We start from the raw sequence: 23,784 nt of genomic DNA, 5'->3' as shown, positions 1-23,784 counted from the left end.
ACATTAAAGATAAGCCTGATACAATACAGCAGTGAGACAAGGCTGATGAATCAATGACCTTGATGGTCATATGCTCTAAGAAGTCACCCGTATATTTGAATTCCTACTGTGTAAGAGCACTGCAAGGGTGGATGGTGGGGAAGGCAACAGACAAACCTCTGACTAAAGTTAGGCTGGTCACTGCAGAGGATGAATATTTTAGTTTGGTTTGAATCTTTAGACATTATCAGAAACTATCACATTTAGAGCAGACCAATTAGGGCTGGCTGGGATGGTTTCAGGGGGTCTCTTGATCAAAGCCTATTTATAAGTTTTAGTGATATCCATTATTAATGAACAATGGGCCTCACTTTGTTATATATGCTTAAGCTAAAGACCAAATGTCCACTGGTGTCCATAATTCTGAAGACCAATTTAAAAAACAATCTTCCTTTAATTAAAAAGTAAAATCGGCGGGGCATGGTGGCTCATGCCTGTAATCTCAGCACTTTGGGAGGCCAAGGTGGGCAGATCACCTGAGGTCAGGAGTTGGAGACCAGCCTGGCCAACATGGTGAAACCCTGTCTCTACTAAAAATACAAAAACAATTAGCCGGGCATGGTGGCTGGCACCTGTAGTCCCAGCTACTCGGGAGGCTGAGGCGGGAGAATGGCGTGAACCCGGGACGCAGAGCTTGCAGTGAGCTGAGATCGCGCCACTTCACTCCAGCCTGGATGACAGAGCAAGACTCTGTCTCAAAAAAAAAAAAAAAAAAAAGGAAAATGATAAAGTCGTATTTTTTTTTTCTCCCGCCTCAGCCTCCCGAGTAGCTGGGACTACAGGCGCCAGCCACCACGACCGGCTAATTTTTTGTATTTTTAGTAGAGACAGGGTTTCGCCGTGTTAGCCAAGATGGTCTCAATCTCCTGACCTCGTGATCCGCCTGTCTCAGCCTCCCAAAGTGCTGGGATTACAGGCGTGAGCCACTGTGCCTGGCCGATAAAGCCATATTTTAATGCCCCAATTATAAGTAGAATCAGAGTTCTAGAGTGGCGAGGGCCCTAACACCTCAGAACCCTGAAATAATACACAAAATTATGTGTGTACAGTATATATTTTTCTCTGAGAAGGTCTACAATTTTAGATACTCCAAAGGGTTGATAGCCCAAAGAAGTTAAGAGAAGAACTTTTTTTTTTTTTTTTTTTTTTTCCCCGAGACAGAGTTTCACTCTTCTCACCCAGGCTGGAATGCAGTGGCACGATCTTGGCTCACTGTAACCTCCACCTCCCGGATTCAGGCGATTCTCCTGCCTCAGCCTCCCGAGTAGCTGGGATTATAGGCACCTGCCACCATGCCCGGCTAATTTTTGTATTTTTAGTAGAGATGGGGTTTTACCACGTTGGTCAGGCTGGTCTCGAACTCCTGACCTCAGGTGATCCGCCCGCCTCGGCCTCTCAAAGTATTGGGATTACAGGCATGAGCCACCGTACCCGGCCTTGAACTCTGTCATTTTACATACATTGAAAATGAGACCTACAGAGTGAAATTGCTTGTCCAAGTTCTCACAACTCATTTTTGCTGCTCGAATCTTAGGCCTCTTGGTCTACATTATTGTTTCCATTATAGATACCTACATTTCTGAGTGCAGAAACCTAATGTGAAATATAATATTCATGAAATGTGCAACTATTTTAAGAATGGACTCATGTATATGGAAACTCGATTTGTGACAGAGATTGCATTACAAATTAGTGGGTGAAGAATGGACTTTCAACAAATGGTTAAACATATGGAAAAAAATAAAATTAGATCCCTACCCACATTATACACAAAAACAAATTCCAGGTGAAAAGCAAAATTTAAAAATGTTAAAATATAGGAGGGAATAGGAAAGGATTTCTTAAATTAGACTTAAAGCATCATAAACTATTTTCTTTTTCTTTCTTTTTTTTTTTTTTGGAGACGGAGTTTCACTCTTATCGCCCAGGTTAGAGTGCAGTGGCACAATCTCAGCTCACTGCAACCTCCACCTCCCTGGTTCAAGTGATTCTCCTGCCTCAGCCTCCCGAGTAGCTGGGATTACAGGTGCCCTCCACCATGCCCGGCTAATTTTTGTATTTTTGGTAGAGACGGGGTTTCACCATGTTGGCCAGGCTGGTCTCGAACTCCTGACCTCAGGTGATCCGCCTGCCTTGGCCTACCACAGTGCTGGGATTACAGGCATAAGTCACTGTGCCCGGCCTCAAACTGTTTTTTTTTTTAAGTGAAAAAAATGGATTATTTTAAAGTGAAATGTCTGAACAGTAAAAGACTCCCAAAAGGAGAGAAAAGACAAGCCACAGGCTGAGGCAAAAATATCTGCAATGCAAATAACCACCAAAGTCTATACAAGCATATGCAAAGAACTCCTTCAAATCAATGAGGAAGAGACACTCTGATTTTAAAAATGGGTAAGAGATAGGAACTAGCAATTCACAGAAGAAGAAATATAAATGGTCAATAATTATTACACATGAAATTAATATGAGATCTAATTTTATATATATCACGTTTAAGCCAAATTATGAAGTCAGATAATTTCAAGTATTACAGAAGATGTCAGACAATAGAAACTCTAACTGCTGGTGGGAATAGAAATTGGTATAACTTTTTTAGAGAACAATTTGGAAATACTTAGTGAAGTTGAAGACACAGCTCCTCTATGATTTAGCAGTTCCATTCTAGGCATGGAACTAACTGAATCACTGTAATAGTGAAAAATCAGCAACTTAAATGCCCATCAATAAGAGGGAGGATATAAAATGATTCAATGTAAATATAACAAAATGTCAGGATTTGACAGAACTGGGTATGGATAAACAAGTGATAATATCTTCTTTTAAAAAATTGGTTTAAAGTGGAAAGCTTCATAAATTCGTGTGTCATCCTTGCACGGGGCCATGCTAATCTTCTCTTTATCATTCCAATTTTAATATATGTACTGCCAAAGCAAGAAAAATATCATTATTTATAGCTAACATTTATTATTATGTACCAGGGATAAGTGTATTTCATATAAAGTACTATTTTTATCCCTATTTTGTAGATGAGGAAATTGAGATATAGAAAGATGAAGTAACTTCCTGAGATCACACAGGGAGAGAATTGAGATGGTTTGACTCTAGAGTCCTATTCTTTTTTTTTTAAATTTAATTAATTTCTTTTTTCATAGAGACAGGGTCTCACCATGTTGCCTAGGCTGGTCTCAAACTCCTGAGCTCAAGCAATCCGCCCGCTTCAGCCTCCCAAAGTGGTGGGATTACAGGTGTGAGCCACTGTGCCTGGCCCAGAGCCCCATTTTTAACAGCTACATTGTATAGGTAATGCTATTCTCTATACTACTTTTTATGCTTGAAACATTTCACGATAAAAATATGAACATATAAGATTTATAAATCTTATATGTTAATATTCGTGAAATGCAAATAAAATTTCTGTCATTATTAGTTACTAATGATAAACTATACAAAAAATAAGACCTCTTCCAGTTCTAACAGTCTATGATTCCATGAAGTCTAAACAGGAAAATTCATAAATTTAATGGGCCTTCTCTACTACTCACAATTTGCCAACCCTAAGATATATGTCTAGAGAACGTGAATAATTATATGGACCTCTGGGTTTTGTTTTTGTTTTTGTTTTAAGAGATGGGGTCTTACTCCATCATCTAGGCTGGAGTGCAGTGGCACAAACAAAGCTCACTGCAGCCTTGGACTACGGGGCTCAAATGATCCTGCCTTGCCCTTTCAAAGTGCTGGGATTACAAGCATGAGTAACTGTGCCTGGACTGAACCTTTGTTTTTATATCTAGATATCCAGATACAGATGCACACATATTGACTTAAACATTTCATATATATCCACTGTACATGTGGAGTTACTATTTACCTGGTGTGTCTCAGATTCCTGCATTCCCCACTGAACGCAATCCTGTGGTATGGAAGTGTGATATAAACATCTATTTTGTTATTAAAATTATGACAGAGTCTTACTCACCTATAGCAATAGTCTTAATATCAATAAGATAAGCCAATTTCTTATTATCTTCTGTTCCTCGCTGACACCTCTCATTAATACGAACACTGAAACATGAAGGGTGAGGTAAGGCAAAATGGGCTGAGGTAGTTGGGATGTTTATTAAAGGCTCTGAAGTACCATATGGGATGAAGCTTTTATTTATTTATTTATTTATTTATTTTGAGACAGGGTCTCACTCTGGTTGCCAAAGCTGAAGTGCAGTGGTGTGATCACGGCTCACTACAGCTTTGACTTCCCAGGCTCTGGGTGATTCTCCCACCTCACCTTCCTGAGTAACTGGGACTACAGGGGTGTGCCACCATGCCTGGATAATTTTTTGTATTTTTAGTAGAGAGGGGGTTTCACCATGTTGCCCAGGCTGGTCTTGAACTCCTGGACTCAAGTAATCTGCTTGCCTCTGCCTCCCAAAGTGCTGGGATTATAGGCATGAGCCACCACGCCTGGCTGAAGCTTTTGGATTAACTGGAGGACACAGAATTTAGGAGTCCAAAAGGAATTATTCTGGGTTTCAGGGATTCAGAGAATCTTGTGAGGTTACCTGATGAGGTGGGGGTTCATGAATTCAGTGCGTACAGAACCCAGGGTGTCATTATTCCCATATTCCACCAGGGTTAGCTCTCCGGCATTGAAGATCATGCATACCTGGGAAAAATGGAGTTGTTATACGGTGGAAAGGCTACATGAAGAAAAACAGTAGTGGGAGGTGTACTGTCAGTTCAAGGTGACTACCACTTTTCTCCTTGTTCTCTTACCCTGCCAATTTCATCCTCCCTGTTTCTTTATCTGCTGTTTCCCTATCCCTTGCAACTTGCCATCTTTATGACACAGAAGCTAGAAGGAGGCTTATCAAGATGGTGATGGTGAATCAAGCTCTACTCACATTCTCATTTTCAAAGAAATACTTCTCATTGCCACCAGATCCTTGCCAGGCTATCTGTAACGGGAGAAGACTTAAGAAGCAATGTGGATAAATACCCAAGATAATGCCGAAAGAATGAAGAATTACAGGTTGGGAAGTGGAAAGATATATTTACATAGGCTTTGGCACTACACAAAAGAGGTGCTGTATCAGAATCTGCTCTGGTCCCTGAGAGAAACCAGAGAGATTTTCTGAGAGATGGCATAAAAACAGTCCAAATATGGTGATTCATACTCTGGGATTATAAACCTCCTGGGTCTCCTTCCCTGAAACCAGGTCCCCTACACCAGAATGTTAGAACTTCTCATGGAGAGCTTACCCCTAGGGATTTTGGGTCCCCACAAATATTAAGCCAAGATGCCCCATTCCCCACCCTACCCTCAATTTTGGTTCCTACCTCACTAAGCCGATTAGTGTTCAGGTCCCCCAGCAGCAGTGTTTCTGATGTGTGAGCCACCAAGTAACGTTCCTTTCCTAGGATTTTCACCTCTTCCACCTCATAGCCATAGTGTGACTTGAGCACCACTCGGGTTCCTGATGACAGGTTCTTCACAATCACCTTGGTAAAGGACAAGTCTGAGCCCCTTAGGCTTCCCCAGCCCAAAAGAAGGGTGAACAACCATGCCCTTTGCCCACCTCCACAGCACTAAACAAAGCTAATACCTTGTTTCTTCCCTGGGTCTAGGATATTGTTGATAGTAATGATATCTTATGTTTATATGGGGCTTTACTATTTATGAAATGCTTTCCTATATTATCTCTTTTGACACTCATAATTTATATAATTCTGAAAGTTCCACTGGGTAAAACCAATCACTCTATGTTCTCATGGTCTTTGTACAAAACCTTATATATCATTGGTCACAGTGTATGTATTGATCAGTTGATTGACTGACTTGACAGGGTCTCAGTATGTTGCTTAGACTGGCCTTGAACTCCTGGGTTCAAGCAATCCTCCTGTCTCGGCCTTCTGAGTAGCTGAGACTACAGGTATGTGCCACTGCATCTGGCTAATATTATTTTTTGATATGTCTGTGTCCTCTGTTATAATGATCTCTTTGATCAAGGGACAATGTCTTACAGATAATTATCTGTGTATTCCCAATGCCTAACACTGCTGACACATAGTAGAGAATGAATAAATGTTTCTGGAAAGAACAAAAGAATGAAGAAACCAATGTATAATAAATGGAAGAACAAAGGTAGAAAAAAGAGAAAAGTGGGCCCAGGAACTGAGAAATTTTTAGCTTGCAACATCATATACAGTGAGCTCAGAGGCCTTAAAACAACAGAGTTCACATTTATAATCCTATTTATCCAACTGCCCAATTGCCAGTGTGTAGCCAGTAAAGTTTTAAGTCAGGAAGGCTTAAGTGGCAATCTCTGCACACCTTATGCCTGGTGCTTAAAATTTTTCTTTTTTTTTGAGACAGAGTTTTCCTCTGTCACCCAGGATGGAGTGCAGTGGTGCAATCTCGGCTCACTGCAAGCTCCGCCTCCTGGGTTCATGCCATTTTCCTGCCTCAGCCTCCCAAGTAGCTGGGACTACAGGCGTCCGCCACCATGCCTGGCTAATTTTTTTGTATTTTTAGTAGAGATGGGGTTTCACCATGTTAGCCAGGATGGTCTCAATCTCCTGACGTTGTGATCCGCCCGCCTCGGCCTCCCAAAGTGCTGGGATTACAGGCATGAGCCACTGTGTCCAGCCAAAACTTTTCTTATAATAAGCTGCAAGAACTACAGGAGGAAAGTTACCACGGTGTTGCCCTGACATATTCTGTTGCCCAGAACAGCTCTTCCAGAGGGATGAAGATTAAATTTGAACTATGGCTGTGGCCAGAAGGCAGGGAAATGTTATAAGGATGAATGAGCCACGCAAGGTCTCAGTGCAGTAGGCTACCATCCTGCTTACCTGGCTAGGTCCCACATACGTCAACTCAAACTTGTTCTTGTAAATACTCCTTCGGAGGCAGCAGTCAAACTGTTCCACCCCACCACATAGTGTGCCCTAGAAGGGAAAGTGACAGCATAAAAGGTCACACACATAGTACACTGGCATGGGGAGAGTATCTAGAGACATCCTCAAAACCTAAGCTCTAGAGTCTAGAGAAGAGTTGGCAGTGAAAGAGCTGGCAGTTTTTGGAATTACCAAAAGGAAAGAGGCTACAATCATTGGACTCAAGGGCACAACATATTAATGGGATAAAAGGGAAAAACTAGCCCTGCCTACACACAATTTTTTGTCCCTTTTGTGACCTAGGGTAAAGTATGAATTTCTCTTTCCTGCCTTTAATGCCAGAATTTTAGGTCAGGGTCAAAAAGGAAGAGGAGATTCTGTAGTGTCAGGGAACAGTGCTTTAGGATAAGGCAGGATTTTTTTCTAGTTTGGTGAAAGTCACCAATCCAGAAAGGGATTACTAGTAACACACCACACAGAGCCGTGAGCCATCGCGCTTCCAGGCCAAGGCAGTGATGGTGTATAAATTGGTAATCTCCTTGGGCTTTGCCTCTTCCCAGATGCTTCTTTGAGGGATCCAGTTGAACACCCGAAGCCTGAAATAAAGTATGTGGCTTTTAGAAGAGATTGAGGCTGAGCTAAAGAGTGCAAATGGGCTGATAACCAAAGGACGTTAGTCTTGCTATATCAGAAAAGAAAGGAAATAAAAAGAACAGACAAGCTAGGCAGTCTAGCAGAAGAGGATATAAAGGTGCACAGGAAATAAGCTGGGAAAATCAAGGCAAAACTAAAACAGAATAAGAGTGAGGGGAGCAGAGAAAACAAAAAGACCAGGGCAGGTGAGAAAAATAAGCTACTAGGAGCAAAAAAATATGGAACAAGGAGATAAATGGTAGGAGTCAGTGAAGAAAGAAGACAATACGAGGAGACATAAGATTGAAGGGGATAGAAAGACAGGACTGATAAAGCTGGGGTTAAACACATGCCAGAGAAATGATGAGACCTGGAACATGGCTGTTTATCTGCTGTTCCATCATTCATTCATTCATTCGCCAAACATCTGAGCGTATCTTAGATATATATAGCATATAGATGCTAATCTAGGCACTGAAAAGATGAATAATAAGCCCCCTTCTCAAGGACTCTGATTTAGCCATCTATCTGGCTAAAACAACAGTAGTTTGCAAACAACAAACTGTAATATAATGTGAGAAACTCTAAGCGGTCTCAAAGGGGGCAATGGAAACAGAAAATAGAGATGAGTTCTGCTGTGGAAGTGCAGGGAGAGGCACAGAGACAAAATAAGAGCCCAGGACATTTTGGAACTGCCAGCACAACAATGGATAGCGGGAGCAGGAAGAGGAAAGCGCATGAATTACATACATACATTTGATTCTGCTCCAGTCTCCCACTCTGGCTCAGAATAATTTGGCTAAAGCAGAGAGTGTTCGCAGGGAAAGTAGGCAGTAGATAAAACTGGAAAGGGGACTTACCTGTCATAACTTCCTAGCACAACAGACTGGCCCCCAGGACTTGATACAGCTGTGGTGAACTCCCGCTCCTGAGGGTCACGGCTATAATCAAAAGTTTGTAGCACGTGGCCTTCTTTTCCATAGGCTACAATTTTCCGATCACAGCCTGCAGCCACGATGCTATTGGTTGCCCATGCCAAGGCATAGGGTGGACACGGGTGGTTAACCAACTTCCCCTAATAAGACAGAAGTAGAGGGTTTCAATCACTCTTCGAAGACTCCACCCGAGAAATTCCTCACTCTCAACACCTGGTACATTCACTCTGACCATCATACCCTGCAGAAATCTCTTCCAACATTTCCCTATCCCAACACATCCTAATCCTGAACTCTTCACAAATTGTCACACACACACACACACACACCCCTATACACATAGGGGTTGACCTTGTGCTCTAGAAAAACCTCAAAATGCTTGTATATTGGAATTTTCTTTTTTCTTTTTTTTTTGAGACAGAGTCTCACTCTGTCACCCAGGCTGGAGTGCAGTGGCACGATCTCATCGCTGCAACCTCCGCCTCCCCAGGTTCAAGCGATTCTCCTGTCTCAGCCTCCTGAGTAGCTGGGATTACAGGTGTGTGCCACCATACCAGGCTAATTTTTCTATTTTTAGTAGAGATGGGGTTTCACCATGTTGGTCAGGCTGGTCTCGAACTCCTGACCTTGTGATCAGCCCGTCTCAGCCTCCCAAAGTGCTGGGATCACAGGCGTGAGCCACCACGCCCAGCATGTATTGGAAATTTTTAATCTGCACCTGGTAAAGCTCCTCAGAAAAGGAGATGTGCTACACATTAACCAACACCGTCTGGGCCCACAAAGAGCATAGGGCTTCTTTTTTTAAGGAGGGTTAAATTTCATTATTATACGAGTAATTCTTTTTTTTTTTTTTTTTAGATGGAGTCTCACTCTGTCGCCGGGGCTGGAGTGCAGTGGCACGTTCTCACCTCACTGCAACCTTCCCTCCCGGGTTCAAGCAATTCTCCTGCCTCAGCCTTCCGAGTAGCTGGGATTCCGGGCACGTTCCACCATGCCCGGCTAATTTTTATATTTTTAGTAGAGACGGGGTTTCACCATGTTGGCCAGGCTGGTCCTGAACTCCTGACCTCAGGTCATCCACCCGCCTTGACCTCCCAAAGTGCTGGGATTACAGGACTGAGCCACTGTGCCCGGCCTATACAAGTAATTCTTTTTTTTTTTGAGATGGCATTTCACTCTTGTTGCCCAGTCTGGAGTTCAATGGCATGCGATCTTGGCTCACTGCAACCTCTGCCTCCCACGTTCAAGTGATTCTCCTGCCTCAACCTCCCAGAAAGCTGGGATTACAGGCATGTGCCACCACGCCCAGCTAATTTTTTTGTATTTAGTAGAGACGGGTTTCACGTCAGGCTGGTCTCCAACTCCTGACCTCAGGTGATCCACCGGCCTCGGCCTCCCAAAGTGCTGGGATTACAGGCACGGCCCACAAGTAATTCTTAATGTAAATGATTCAAACAACACACAATTACATAGAGTAAAATGTGAAAGTTTCCTTTTTATCCCCCATCTTTTTCCTTTCCCCTTTCCAGAGTAAACTGTTAACTCTTTTTTCTATGAATCTACATACATAAATATATATTATATATATTTTACATAAATGGGAATAATTTTCACTTTTCATTACTCTAAGAGTTTTTATTTCCCTTTGTCTCAAGGTCCCTTTCACCTGATTCATCCCTTCTTATAAGCAGTAAGCTCCAGGCTCCTAAACACAAATCCTCTCAGTGGCCACATCCAACTTTTTCTCTGTCCCTGAGTTCTCCTCTAGCTTCCTCTCTTAGTATCTCAATCCAAATGCCTTAGAAGTCCAACCTCCTCTAGGAGGGCTCCTGGAATTTCCTTATCCCCTATTCCACAGCATCTTTTTTTTTTTTTTTTTTTTGAGACACGGTCTTGTTCTGTCACCCAGGCTGTAGTGCAGTGGTGCTATTTCAGCTCACTGCAGGCTCAACCTCCTGGGCTCAAGTGATCCTTCCACTTCGGCTTCCTGAGTAGCTGGGACTACAGGCCCATGCCACCATGCCCGACTAATTTTTGTATTTATTTTTTGTTTTTTTGGTAGAGACAGGGTTTCACTGTGTTGCCCATGCTGGTCTCAAACTCCTGGACTCAAGCGATCCAAGCCTCCCACAACATTCTTTATTCATACCTGTGACTCTCCAGAGCCTTCATCATCAAAGAAATACCTAACGATGGTACCATCTGCATGACCAGAGAGAATTCCTTTCCCAGAGCAACTAAAAAAGGAGAAAGGAGAGAAATACAGGAAGAGACTATTTTATCTCACCAAGAAAGCCCCTTTCTCTGTCAAACACAACCTTGTCTGTGCTTCCTGCTACCAGTTCTCCTGCCTTTCATACTATGGTCTTGCAGTCCAGACTTCCCCACAGCATTTTCCTAACACTTCCAGACTCTAGTGATACTACTCCTCTTTACTCACTTTGTTGTTAGGGACACCACGTAAGACTCTGTCCCATAGATGGTAGATGATTTATTAGTTTTGGTGTTTGCTAAACGAACCTGAAAATGGAAAAATTGATACAAGTATGGTTAGGCTATTTTATATTTAACTAAGCCCTAAGAAAAAAAGGAAAAACTGTCCCACAAAACTGGTCCCTATGCATTCTCCCCAGTATGCAACTTGATCCTAAGAAAGAGGATGAACCATATTCCTCTCTCCAGAACCATTATCCCTACCACCCCCTCTCTTGTGTTTCCCTTCCCTCTTTTACCTTCCCTTCAGCCAGTCCAAAGACAATGATGTATTCTGCCGGCCATTGCAGACAAGTGACAGCACTCTGCGTGAAAGGAAATAATGAAAAGGATAACCCCATCTGTGTGGGCCAGCACTTTTATAACAACTTCAACACCCCACCACACACCACCACCTCAATCTCCTATAGGGAAGGACACAGCAGGGCTCTAAGGAAGACAACAGATGACCATGAACAGCCATGAAGCACCATCCTTGCAGTAGGAAAAGTCACATTCAGATGTTAGAAATGCAACTCCTGGCTGTATTTATAAGTAGATATACTGATATATGTTTGTTCATCCTAAGGTTCCAGGGACTGGTCTGAACTTTACCGTCTGGATGAACTTGTTGCAGATGACTTTCTTGTCACCCCTGCCAAACAAAAGAAGGGGAAACATATTAAAAACCACTTCCAGGCCGGGCATGGTGGCTCATGCCTGTAATCCCAGCACTTTGGGAGGCCGAGGCGGGAGGATCATGAGGTCAGGAGATCGAGACCATCCTGGCTAACACGGTGAAACCCCGTCTCTACTAAAAATACAAAAAATTAGCCGGGCGTGGTGGTGGGCGCCTGTAGTCCCAGCTACTCGGGAGGCTGAGGCAGGAGAATTGCGTGAACCCGGGAGGAGGAGCTTGCAGTGAGCCGCGATCGCGCCACTGCACTCCAGCCTGGGTGACAGAGTGAGACTCTATCTCAAAATAAATAGATAAATAAATACCACTTCCATAAACAAATTGCCAAAAATGATGCTGAGGGAAGAGAAGAAAGAGCAGATTTCTTCCCTGGCCCAGTAGTGTTTCTGACTACTCTGTAGGAGCCCTGAAAGGAGGCATATGAGGGAGCCTAAGCAGCTTCAGAACAATAACAAAGATATGACATCACTCTGGGCTTCCAGGATCTCACAGGGCCTCCTGTTGACCTTGGACTGTTTCCTCCAGGGATGGGATTGAAGAACACGTGGGACAGGTGAAGGCAGAAAAGCAAAAACAGACTCCAGAAAGTCTCTGCCTTCAATGGCCAAGCTTGGCTTCTCATCCCCTGTATTTCCCCTCCCCAGTGAGGCATTTTTTTGCCTTCCCCTTCTTTCCTGGGCCATCCCATCTCCCAATCTCTATCCTCACCAATCTTCTCCAATCTTGTAGACATAGATGATGTTGTCAGTCTGTCCTATGGCAATTTTAGTGGAATCAGGAGAAAAAGCCATGCCCTTCACCATATAGCTCTTCCTGCCATACTGAGTTTAAAAAAAAAAAAGAAAGAAAAAGAAGTAATGAGTACACATGAAAGAGAAAAGAGAAAAAAAGGCATATGTGTGCTCCTAAGGGAGCTTGAGGATTTATACTGAGAAAAAGGTGGGGTATGCCATTTCCTATGCCGATGGCTAGAAGGCAGACTACGTCTTTCAGGTTGTAAGACCCCATCAATAGGTTAAATAAGGTACACATGAATACACTGTTTACCTTCATGTCAGCTGGTTTGGTGGAGAATTTATCTCTCCGTTCTCCATGTTCATCATACAGCAAGACCACTCGGTCCACTGTGCAGACAGCAAATTTGGCATTGTTGTGGGACCAAGCCATGCAGGTCACCTTTGCAGCTCCATCCTGTAGAGGCAAAGGGGTAAAAACAAACCCATGTGCTGGTCTAGAATGCCAAAAGCATTTCTAGCTTCATTAATTCTAGTGTAATACTGGTCAATTTTCTTTCTGTCACGGTTCTATCCTCAAAACAAAGAGATGCCTGTGGCCCATGCTGGTCTCCAAGGCCTTCAGATCCTGGACTGTGAGAACAATAGGCTTCTAGAGACTCATATGCAAATGCACTAAGAGGCAGGGTGCTAAGTCAACTGTATCAATGAATCCCTGCAACGGCCTCCTCGTTTCCAGGTCTACTACTGAAATAAATTCAATTAGTCTGGTAAGTTTTGGTCATTAGCCATTCATTCAATTAATATTTTTTTGAGCACCTTATTGATCAAGGCACTTGGCCAGGGGCTGAGAGAGAGACAAAAAGCAAACCATAGATCCTGCCTCCACGTCTAATAAGATGGTGCAAAATAGAAAAGTCCTATTAAAGTATGTATAAAGTACTGCAATAGTTTGGAGAAGCCTGAGAGAATTTTATGCTTAAATTATCAAAATTAAGCTTTGAAGAATGAATGCAGTTGAGTAGGAAGTTATCTGAGATGGGAGGAATGGCAATGAGCAAAGGCAAATTCTGGACAAGAAACAGTAATTTAGTTTATTTGAAACTATTATACCTTATAAATAGTAGAATAGATGGGGTAAGGCAGGAAAAACAGGCCAGCTCAGGAAGTCTTTGAAGCCAGGCAAAGGAGTTTGGGCTTATTTGAAAGGAAAGGGAGAGACAGTGAGAGTTCAGGATGGGGGAGTACGAGTTGAGACTCAGGATGAAAAATCCCACTTTCTTTTCTTCTTAACTACCCACTTCAGAGAAACCCAAGTTAGAAGTTATCTCCAGGTGAATTATTCTGACCAGATCTGACCCTTCCAACACTAGCTCTGGTCCTAAGGGACTAGCTCTGCTACTAAGGGTTTCCTTCCTTGAAAACAAAACATTTTATTCTGCTTTTCTTCTGCCCCAATTGTTTAATTATTTGGACACTAGAGTTCTGGCTTAAAACATTGACACTTTACACTCCAAACTCACCTATCTCCAAAGTCAGAAGTAAAAAGTCTCTTTTCCTGCAAATCCTCAAACCAGAAAATAGCCACACCACCATCACTATGATCCTCTAACTCTTCATTATATTAGGTTAGAAGGCCTTGAGGGCTCCTCATCAACCTTTGCTGATCCTCCTGCTTTATCGCTTTGCCCAATCCTGGGCATTCAGCCCTACCTGCATCATGACATCATCTTATTTTGAGAGACTGAAGGAGGATTTCATTTCCAATTTTTCCATTAGGGCGGAGAAATTTTTAAAGTACAGATTCAATGGACAGCTTGCTGAGCAATGAGCACAAATCTCTGTCTTTTTATTTTTTTCTCCAACTGAGGAGAGAGCACAACTATCTTTGTTCTAATTTCCTTTTTTTTTTTTTTTTGACGGAGTCTCACTCTGTCCCCCAGACTGGAGTGCAGTGTCACAATCTCAGCTCACTGCAACCTCTGTTTCTTGGGCTCAAGCGATTCTCCTGCCTCAGCCTCCCAAGTAGCTGAGGCTATAGGCGTGTGCTACCGTGCCTGGCTAATTTTTTTTATATTTTTGGTGGAGACATGGTTTCGCCGTATTGCCCAGGCTGGTCTTGAACTCCTGACCTCAAGTGATCCACTCACCTTGGCCTCCTGAAGTGCTGGGATTACAGGCGTGAGCCACCATGCCCGGCCTGTGTTCTCATTTCCTCCTATTGTCCAAATACCACACCCTCTGTGAAGCCTTCCTGATTTCCATAATCAATTAATTCTCCTTTCTCTACAATATGTACCTCACTAGATTGTTTTATTAAGTGAGGTAGGGAATAAAATAATAAGAGCTTGCCTTTAACAAGTACTTACCATAGAATAGGCATTTTGATAAGTGCTTGACAAGCATAATCTCATTTTACCTCATAACACTGAGGTAGATGCTATTATTATCCCCCTTTTACGGATAGATGAATGGAAGCCCAAAAAGATTAAGTAATTTGCCCAAGTTCACATACACAGTTTGTAAGTGGTAGGACCATGATTTATTTATTTAATTTATTTTTTGAGGCAGAGTCTGCTCTGTCACCCAGGCTGGAGTGCAGTGGTGCGATCTTGACTCACTGCAACTCTGCCTCCTGAGTTCAAGCGATTCTCCTGCCTCAGCCTCCCGAGTAGCTGGGATTACAGGCATGCGCCACCACACCTAGCTAATTTTTGTATTTTTAGTAGTTTCGCCACGTTGGCCAGGATGGTCTCGAACCCCTGACCTCGGGTGATCTGCCTGCCTCGGCCTCCCAAAGAGCTTGGTTTACAGGCATGAACCACTGCGCCTGGCCTAGAACCATGATTAAATCCATGTATGTGTAAATCCATAAACCATAATCCCTATTTCTTTATTAAGGTACCCCAGTACATATTACACACTCAGTTATGGAACATCTTATTTATTTTTAAGACACAGCCTCACTCTGTCACCCAGGCTGGAGTGCAGTGGTGTGATCACGTCTCACTGCAGCCTCGACCTCCTGGGCTCAGGAGATCCTCCCACTTCAGTGACCCCAGCAGCTGGGCCTACAGGTGCTTGCCACCACACGAGGCTATTTAAAAAAAATTTTTTTTTTTTGGACAAAGTCTCACTCTTGTCTCACGATCTCGGCTCACTGCAACCTCCACCTCCCGGGTTCAAGCGATTCTCCTTCCTCAGCCTCCTGAGTAGCTGGGATTACAGGCGGCTGCTGCCACGCCCGGCTAATTTTTGTATTTTAAGTAGAGATGGGGTTTCACCATGTTGGCCAGGCTGGACTTGAACTCCTGACCTCAGGTGATCCGCCCGCTTCGGCCTGCCAAAGTGCAGGGATTACAGGTGTGAGCCACCGCACCTGGTCAAAATTTTTTTGTAGAGGTCTTGGAATCTTGGGCTCAAGTGATCCTCCCACCTTGGCCTCCCAAATTGCTGGGATTACAGGTGTGAGCCACTGTGCCTGGCCAGACATCTTATTCTTATTAGCTTTGTATTATTCTGTCCTTTGAATTTTGAATGTCCTTTCCTCCTGTCTATCAATTTTTCACACTGCTTTTCAGTTTACAATGCTCTTTTGCGTATATTACTCTATATAACTCTTCCCCAAGTCCCCTAAAGTTGCTATTAGTACTCATGTTTTTTCAAATGAAGAAGTTGGTGAGTGCTCCGAGACACTGTATAATAAAGGCTAAAGTTAGAGATATCAGGTCATTTGTTTAAAGTACTGGTGGCCAGTCTGGGCAACATGGGGAAACCTCGTCTCTACAAAAAACAAAAACAAAAACAAACAAAGAAACAAAAAATTACCCGGGCGTGCTAGCGCACGTCTGTAATCCCAGCTACTTGGGAGGCTATGGCAGGAAAATCCCTTGAACCCGGGAGGCGGAGGTTGCAGTGAGATCGAGCCACTGCACTCCAGCCTGGGCAACAGAGCAAGACTCTGTCTCAAATAGTTAAATAAAGTAGTGGTGGACCTGAAATAAGGACAAGGTAAGAAATTTTAAAAAGAAAGTAAGAAAGTAGTGGTGGAGCTAGGACTTAAATTCTGGTGTGCTAACTCCAAAGCCCACCCTTTCTTCACCATGTTTCAGGGCTCCTCCCCTAGTGCCCAGCCTCTCCTGAATCAGAATACACGGTTCGGTCTTTGCACTCCCCCTTCAGGGCTTGCACCTAAGGCGCTTATTTAATTATGGGCACATGCATACTCGCTGCTTACATGTGCACCTCTCCCTCTAATACGAGCCTCCTGAAGGGAGGGACATAAGTCGGGTGGTTTGGGATTCCTACGAACCCCAGCATGGGGCCTGTACGCAACTGATGTGAATGAAATGTAAGGAAAGCTACAAGTCCTTAGCTCTGCATCTCGCCTCCTGGACGCTGTATCGACAGGCCAAGATCCAGATCATCGCTATATCCTTTACAGCCTTCTGCACACAGTAGGAGGTCAACATCATTAAACTTCAGTTCCCCCACTTTTCTTGGAACATAAAGCATAAGGGGGAGGGACTGGCACGCAACTCCTCACCTGAGGGCTCAGCAGGGTCCTCAGGTGCTTCAAGTGCATGACGCACACCTGTCTTTCAGATGCTCCTAGACAGCGACAACTCCCGTGGTTACCTGGACAACCCACCACGCAGCCGCAGCGACAGGCGCTGACGCTTATGCGACCGGAGCGCAACACGCGTCGCAAGGTCACACGTAACTTTGCGGCGAAGCAAACAGAACGTGCGCAAGCGCGGTGAGATCTAGGGCGGGCCCTTGAGAGGGCTTCATGAATGTTCTCCTTGACCAATCCCGTCGTCGCATGCAAACTCCAGACCAAGCCCCGCCCACAAGCCTTCAGCCAGCCCCAGGTCCTACGTCATAGCGGTCCGTCTCGTTCTTCGATGTACCTGACTTTCTGAGTGCACTCTCTTAATCCTCACAACTCTGGAGGGAAGCAGGGCGGTTTCCATGATAGGCCTTCTGCAGTCGACGGAATTGTACCCAAATAGGTTACATGATTTGCACGGGCTCGCCAGGCTAATAACGATAGCTAACGATGAATACTCAGTATGTGTCTGCCAGGTACTGTGTAAAGTATTGTACGTGCATTTATGTCATTTAATCCCAAAACCACCTTTTGAAGGGGATAGCGTTATTATTAGTCTCATTTTACATAACACGAGACTCAGGGCACTTGCTCAAACTAACACAGCCAGCGAAGGACTTGGAACTGGAGTTCAACCCAGAGTTAGCAGCTTTAAACAGCTTTTATGTTCCTTCTCAACTCCTAGCTCGCTCTCTCCATGCCACGATACTATAACCTGTCACACTCCCATCCCAATAAATGACATTTATTCTCAGAATCTGAAAGATGAGTGTTTTGGAAGTAGCTGCCAAAGAAACGTAAAGTACCCTACTTCCAAATTGGGTAATGGTGGGTTAAAGACTGCTGTTTACATTGGAATGTTTTTATGGTTCAGTTTGTTGTTGTTGTTGTTTTGAGACAGAGTTTCCCTCTTGTTGCCCAGGCTGGACGGCAATGGCGCGATCTTGGCTCACTGCAACCTCTGCCTCCCGGGTTCAAGAGATTCTCCTGCCTCAGCCTCCCAAGTAGCTGGGATTACAGGCATGCGCCACCACGCCTGACCAATTTTCTATTTTTAGTAGAGACAGTGTTTCTCCATGTTGGTCAGGCTGGTCTCAAACTCCCGACCTCAGGTGATTTGCCCGCCTTGGCCTCCCAAAATGCTGGGATTACAGGCGTGAGCCACCGTTCTCGGCCTATGGTTCAGTTTTGAGGGCAGACCTGACTTGGCTCACCCGATAGGTTGTCTTGTGATACCTGGGGTTAGAGATTGGTTAAGTAGAAAAGAGACTGACTTGTTGATCTTTGGAGTCCCTTTCAGAATTTTTGGCCTATCTTCTAACATACCAGAGAGATTGAAATGCAGAAAGGAGTTATTCATAAACCTGCTCTGAAATGATCCAAAGTTGGGAAGATCTGTAACTCTCCAGGAAGTGTAACATATGCTCTCCAGACAGACTGTGGGTCCAGAAGCCTTCCCCCACAGTGGTTTGCAAGTGTCAACAGGTGTTTGTCTCATGGCCACCAACCACCCCTTAGAAAATAGGAAAGAGCAGAGGACAGCCCCTATTTTCACAGGAAACAAGTAGGCCTCAGAGCTCAAATGAGAATTATTTTGACAGGGGAGTCCCAACCCCTCAGTTTTATTTTCAGAATCCTCCTCTGGATATGGTGGCAGAGCATGAATATAAACTCATTTATGATTTACAGTTATTACTGACTTTGACTGACTAAACAGAGACAGAGATGAAAGGGAATGCAAAAGAGGGAAGAACAGACACAGGAACACATAGGATAGGAGCATGTGGCACCAAGGAATCCATGAGTGTAGCTGTCCTTTCATTAGTCCCCAAGACACTGCTTAGTCCTTTTCTGACCATTAGCCCAGGGTTGATGGAGGAGTCAGAAGAGTAAGCGGTGAGGAGCTGTGCTGTCGATGCAAGCAGTGAAGATAAAAAGGCTACTACCCTCTCATATGATATGTCTTAGTTTTCAGTGGTGCAGGAACTTATATCTTTCTCTTCTCTTTTTCCCCTTCTTACCCAACAAAGCAAAAGAATCTGGGGTTAGTTTTCTATACCTCTTCTTCCTGGCCCTATCCTAGGGTGGGGTATTATCACACCTTGCAATGCTCCTGTCAAGTAGGTGATGGTGTAAGGGGCCCTTGGAGGGTCAGGAGAGAGACAAGGTGAGGAAATGTCTTCAGCATACTATACAGTCAGCTCCAGTTTGTCCAAGAACCTTTATTGGAAAAATGTCCAACAAGTGATATCACTAGCAGCTGAAGGGGCTGCCAGGTGAGAGGGGGAGCACCTGAGGCTCCATGGAAGACATTGGAGTAGTGCAGTGCAGCATCTGCCTCTAGGGTCAGACAATTCCTTTAATTTGCTGGGGTAAGAGGAGTACCCACAGAAACACCCCTCTCTGAGGCCCAGAGGCAAGATGTGGGGCAGCTGGGGATGCTCAGAGTCCTGATACAGGTGAAATGGGGCCCCCACTTGGGACCTAATGGAGTAGGGTACAACTAGTGACTCTCCCCTGGACCGGGGAATGGAAGGAGATATCCCATCTGATATCCACTCCCCAGGTCCAGGGGCACAGACTCTGAACAGACCTACCTTCTGGCTCTGCTCACAGTGGAAAGAGGATGGGTACCAGGCCTGAGATTGTGGGAGTGGCATTACCCTCTGGGAGTCTCGGGCAGATCACCATCTTGGGCTCCCCCTGACCCCATCCCTATCCCCAGTTGTTAGTGCATCTCTCTTCTGGGTGTGTTTCTTCACTCAAACGTCGATGGTGTTGATAGATGGTGACTTTTTCTGTGAAAGAAAATGGTCTGAGTCTCAACTTCAGGAAGGTAATAGGTGCCACCCTTTCTCTCCAGCCTCCCCCATCCCAGGTCTTCCATTCTCCATCTTTTTCTGCCCCTCTTTGACCTTCTTCCTTTCCCTGGCTGCCCCTCAGGGGCAGAATCACCCTTTCCGCCCTCACTGGCCCCCACATCACCTGTCTTGTCCCCACTGGCCTTCCCTGAGGACTCTGTTCCGGCCCCTTTCCCTTCTCCTTGGGATTGTTGTTGGAGTCATTGTCCTTGATGATGTCATACTGACGGCAGAACAGCCCAATTACAGCTGAAACACAATACAGTCTGAGCCTTCATCTCCACTTCCCCCCTCATAGGGAGATACCTACGTAGCTTCTAGAAAATCCATGAAGAACATCCTGAATTCCTGGTGCCCATGCAGTCCTCCTCTCTGGGCTCTCAACAGCCTCCTCTCCCTCTCTTCAAAGTTCAAATCATCCCTCCTGAACTAAGTATCTCCCCACTCCACTCTATTTCTCTTACTTCTTTTTTTTTTTTTTTTTTTTTTTGAGACAGAGTCTCGTTCTGTTGCCCAGGCTGGAGTGCAGTGGCATGATCTCGGCTCGCTCACTGCAACTTCCACCTCCTGAGTTCAAGCAATTCTTCTGCCTCAGCCTCCCGAGTAGCTGGGATTACAGGCGCCCTCCATCACACTCTGCTAATTTTTGTATTTTTAGTAGAGACGGGTTTCACCATGTTGGCCAGGCTGGTCTCAAACTCCTGACCTCAGGTGATCTGCCTGCCTTGGCCTCCCAAAGTGCTGGGATTACAGGCGTGAGCCACTGTATCTCTCACTTCTTTTTCTCCTGACAACCTTTGCCACCTCACACCTTTACTGAGTCCCTGGTCCCCTGTCTAGCTGCTTACTCACCAGCCCACATGAGCAACACCACCACAATGATGACCACTTCCCCAGTCTGCAGTGGCCGCTCTCCATCCAGACCTTCCACTGTGATGTCACCTGAGAAGGGAGAAGGCAGAAGGCAGACTCCAGGTTACTGGGGAATAGCTATCTATGCAGACATATGCAGGATGGAGATGCTGGGGATTAGAAAGGGTAGACCCATCATAATGTTGCCCTTGGAGTGTAGGGTAGCCCCTCCCTGGGAGGAAGCCATTGGTGGACAGGTGGTTAGCGACCAAAAAGCGGGATGGCTGCAGGTTAATTACTCACTCATGCAGGCTGCAGCTGATGTGAAGTTGAGTAACAGGAAGCTTAAAAGGCCTTCCCCCGAACAACTCAATACCAGCCTGTCTATACCCAATCCCCTTCCCACCTGCTTTTCTTTCCTTTCCTGGCAGTACAATGAATTAAATCATTCTATTCAACTCAGCTAGTCTGTTGCTTGTCTTGGGGAAGTAAGTAAGAGGCTGCAAGCCAGGTAAGCAGCCAGAGAATCCAATAGCACAGACCCTCACCTGGGCTTGAACTGTTTGAAGGTAGCCGGTCAGAACCCTTGAGAGTTCGGAAGTGCACCCGGGGCCCTGGGGGACTCTCTCCCCGAAGGCCGATGCTCCTGACCTGCACTGTGTAGTCACTGTCTTCAGCCAGGCCCCAGAGGGCACAGGCCCGGGTGGTGGTGTTCACCTCCCTAATCACACGCTGCCCGGGGCCATTCTGCCGCTGCAGGGAGATGAGGGGAGAGGAGGACAGCCTCACCCCAGTGCCAGGCCACAAGGCTCAACCAGAGACTCTTCAATATCCAAGCACTCCGGGGGAGTAGCGTGAAAAGGGCAGCCTGAGCCAGGATACGCCAGCTTCCAGATCCCCCCCACTTAAGTGAAGAAATGTGCCGAAATCCAAGGACACAGGTTGGGGGAGCAGAAGGGTGATTCATACTTGCTGGGAAATGGAGTAGCCAATGACGATGTTGCCTTCTGGGACGTCCCAGGACACAGTGGCCGAGTTGGCTCTGAGGTGAGTGACCGTCACATTCACAGGAGAGGGAGGCCGGTCTGCGGGAGCCAGGGTGTTTAACAGGTTTCACCCATTGACTAGCTGTGGTTGACCCTCAGCCCCGTTCCCCTTTACTTATTACTTACCTGCTCGCACGAAGCCCAGGTCACAGCTGACCAGCAGGAGGACCGTGGGGCTTAGATATGGGGAAAGGGGCACCAGCGAAGCCATGTCCCCACGGAGTCCGCTGGGGGGGGAACTGTGGCATCCGCTTGGCATCCGCTTGACATCCAGGCGGGGCTCCTGGAGATGGCAGGAGTTGTGGGGGGTCAAGGACTGCCCAGAACGCACGGAGGTTGGCGGGGGGGCGCAGCAGCTCTCCTGGGCTCCCCACAGCTCACAACAGCTCTATTTTCTCTACGCCCTCCCGCCCCCGCATTGCCCGGGCGGCCCCAGAGCGCTGTCCGCCCTGCCCACACCCACCTCCGCCGGTCCTCGCGGTTGGTCAGGCCTCCGGGGGCTGCTCGGTGCCCAGAGGGCGGCCCATCGCCCGACTCGGTGGCGCTGCCCCTACCCCATCCCGGCGCGGGCCCGGCGACGCGGGCAGCGCGGGGCCGAGCTGCGGGCGGAGCGGGCGCGGGTCTGCGGAGCCCCCAGGGCTCGAGCGGGCCACGGAGTCTGTCCGGGAGCAGGGGGCGTTGCCCGGACGCTGGCCTGGGTCCCCGGTGCGGGAGGCAGTGCGGTGGCCTCCGCCCGCCCCTGCAGCGGGATGTGACCGTCCCGAAGAGCCAGCCGCCGCCTTCTGCAGCGCTGGCCCCGCTCGCTCCGCCGCAGCCCGGCCGGGACGCGCGGGCCCGCCCCGCCCAGCCGGGGTTCTCGCCGCCGTCATTCCCCTCCCACCCCCTCACTCCCGTCCTCTCGGGGCTCCTCCCACGACCCTCCCAATGGCGCCTCCGGAGCCCCCATCCCTTATCCCTTCTCTCTCCCAGCTGAAGCGGACGAGTCGGCGGGGGCGTGGGGGGTGAGACGCGGGTGCTAGGGTCTCCGGCACCTGGGAGATCCCCTTCCTCCCCGCATGGAAGAGCCAAGTTGGGAAGAGGAATTCCACCTCCAGTGCCCGAGGGGCTAACAGGAGAGGGGAGAGAGTGAGGGAGATAATAATTGCTTTAACAATCCCTTACTTGTAGACTGCGTCAGCTTTTAAGTCTCTTTCCCATTCATAATCTCATTTAATTCCGTTCGCTTTCTCATTCATTCTTTCATTTATTCACCAAATATTTACTGAGCATCTCCTATGTGTCTGGCATTATATTAAAACCTGGAGATACAGTGATTGTTAAGAGTGTTGGGCTTCTCGGGAGAATCAAAGCGCAAAGACTTTTGGCTTTTTTAAAAAAATTATTATTCCTTTCTTTTCTTTTTTTGTTTTTCTAAAGCTCTACCACTTACGGTGTGGTTTTGGAGAAACTGGTTTATCTGTGCTTCAGGTTTCCCACCTGTAAAGCAAAGTGTGTGAAATCTCACAGGGTTGTTGTGAGGCTCAAATGAGACAATGTTGGGGAAAGATCTTTATAAATCTCACAACACTATGTGACTGGATGATGAAGATTAATTTGCACCAATCTGTTAGTTACTTCTTTGTTCAATAACATGTAAGCCCTTACATTATTTCATGCTTTGGTTGAGCTTGAAATCTGAACTGAGAACCTGGGTGTGAGTCCCAATTTGTCCAGCTGTGTGATCTTAAGCAACCAACTAAACTACTCTGAGCCTGTTTCATCATCTGAAAAATGAGGGTGTCAATACTGACCAACATCTTAGTGTTGGTGTATCCAATGAGATACTGTCTGTGAAAAGTGTGTTGTTCAGTGTAAATAAACGTTGGCTAACATTGTATTTAGGGCAGATTCTTTGGTTTCTAATTCTCAATGCAGTATTTCTGTTTCTGTGGGATTTTTCCCGCTGTAATATCCAGTACAGTGTGTGCACACTTGGGGCTCGGAAGCTTCTACTGCCTTCCTTTCTGAGA

General features: G+C 45.9%; 2 protein-coding genes, 1 long non-coding RNA gene and 1 other non-coding gene across 5 annotated transcripts in view; 1 reads left to right on the top strand and 3 right to left on the bottom strand.

Moving 5' to 3' along the window:
- The window catches only part of IFT172 (intraflagellar transport 172), a 44,075-nt gene extending 26,908 nt beyond the window's left edge, over positions 1-17,167 (bottom strand). The window contains exons 1-14 of one of the 2 annotated variants that reach the window (XM_019021382.4): positions 16,951-17,167; positions 12,718-12,861; positions 12,379-12,491; positions 11,589-11,628; positions 11,234-11,299; positions 10,942-11,021; positions 10,651-10,738; positions 8,427-8,641; positions 7,406-7,529; positions 6,889-6,984; positions 5,374-5,535; positions 4,938-4,991; positions 4,596-4,699; positions 4,016-4,101 (exon numbers count right to left, since the gene is read on the bottom strand). In XM_019021382.4, coding sequence (XP_018876927.1) covers positions 4,016-4,101; positions 4,596-4,699; positions 4,938-4,991; positions 5,374-5,535; positions 6,889-6,984; positions 7,406-7,529; positions 8,427-8,641; positions 10,651-10,738; positions 10,942-11,021; positions 11,234-11,299; positions 11,589-11,628; positions 12,379-12,491; positions 12,718-12,861; positions 16,951-16,989 — 1,411 coding nt within the window. In that variant the 5' untranslated portion in view covers positions 16,990-17,167. The remainder of the gene's footprint in view (positions 1-4,015; positions 4,102-4,595; positions 4,700-4,937; positions 4,992-5,373; positions 5,536-6,888; positions 6,985-7,405; positions 7,530-8,426; positions 8,642-10,650; positions 10,739-10,941; positions 11,022-11,233; positions 11,300-11,588; positions 11,629-12,378; positions 12,492-12,717; positions 12,862-16,950) is intronic. The other variant, XM_019021383.4, reaches the window with a different exon arrangement.
- Positions 2,871-2,972, bottom strand: LOC115933583 (U6 spliceosomal RNA). Its single transcript, XR_004069461.1, has one exon. It is a non-coding gene; the product is annotated as a U6 spliceosomal RNA (small nuclear RNA).
- Positions 17,168-19,218: 2,051 nt separating the features above from the next.
- FNDC4 (fibronectin type III domain containing 4) lies at positions 19,219-22,600 on the bottom strand. The gene is made up of 7 exons (XM_004029022.5): positions 22,239-22,600; positions 21,902-22,058; positions 21,699-21,814; positions 21,278-21,482; positions 20,730-20,819; positions 20,002-20,126; positions 19,219-19,814 (listed from the first exon to the last, which is right to left on the bottom strand). Exons 2-7 carry the CDS (start codon positions 22,032-22,034, stop codon positions 19,779-19,781), a joined length of 705 nt encoding a protein of 234 aa, XP_004029071.1. The 5' UTR covers positions 22,035-22,058; positions 22,239-22,600; the 3' UTR covers positions 19,219-19,778.
- LOC129531538 (uncharacterized) lies at positions 20,125-21,187 on the top strand. Its single transcript, XR_008676773.2, has 2 exons — positions 20,125-20,310; positions 20,718-21,187. It is a non-coding gene; the product is annotated as an uncharacterized lncRNA (long non-coding RNA).
- Positions 22,601-23,784: the final 1,184 nt, after the last annotated feature.

This window comes from Gorilla gorilla, chromosome 12 (assembly GCF_029281585.2).
Source record: "Gorilla gorilla gorilla isolate KB3781 chromosome 12, NHGRI_mGorGor1-v2.1_pri, whole genome shotgun sequence".
Taxonomy (NCBI): Eukaryota; Metazoa; Chordata; class Mammalia; order Primates; family Hominidae; genus Gorilla; species Gorilla gorilla.
Note: the sequence above shows the minus strand (reverse complement) of the source record. Positions and strands in the feature narration are given on the sequence as shown.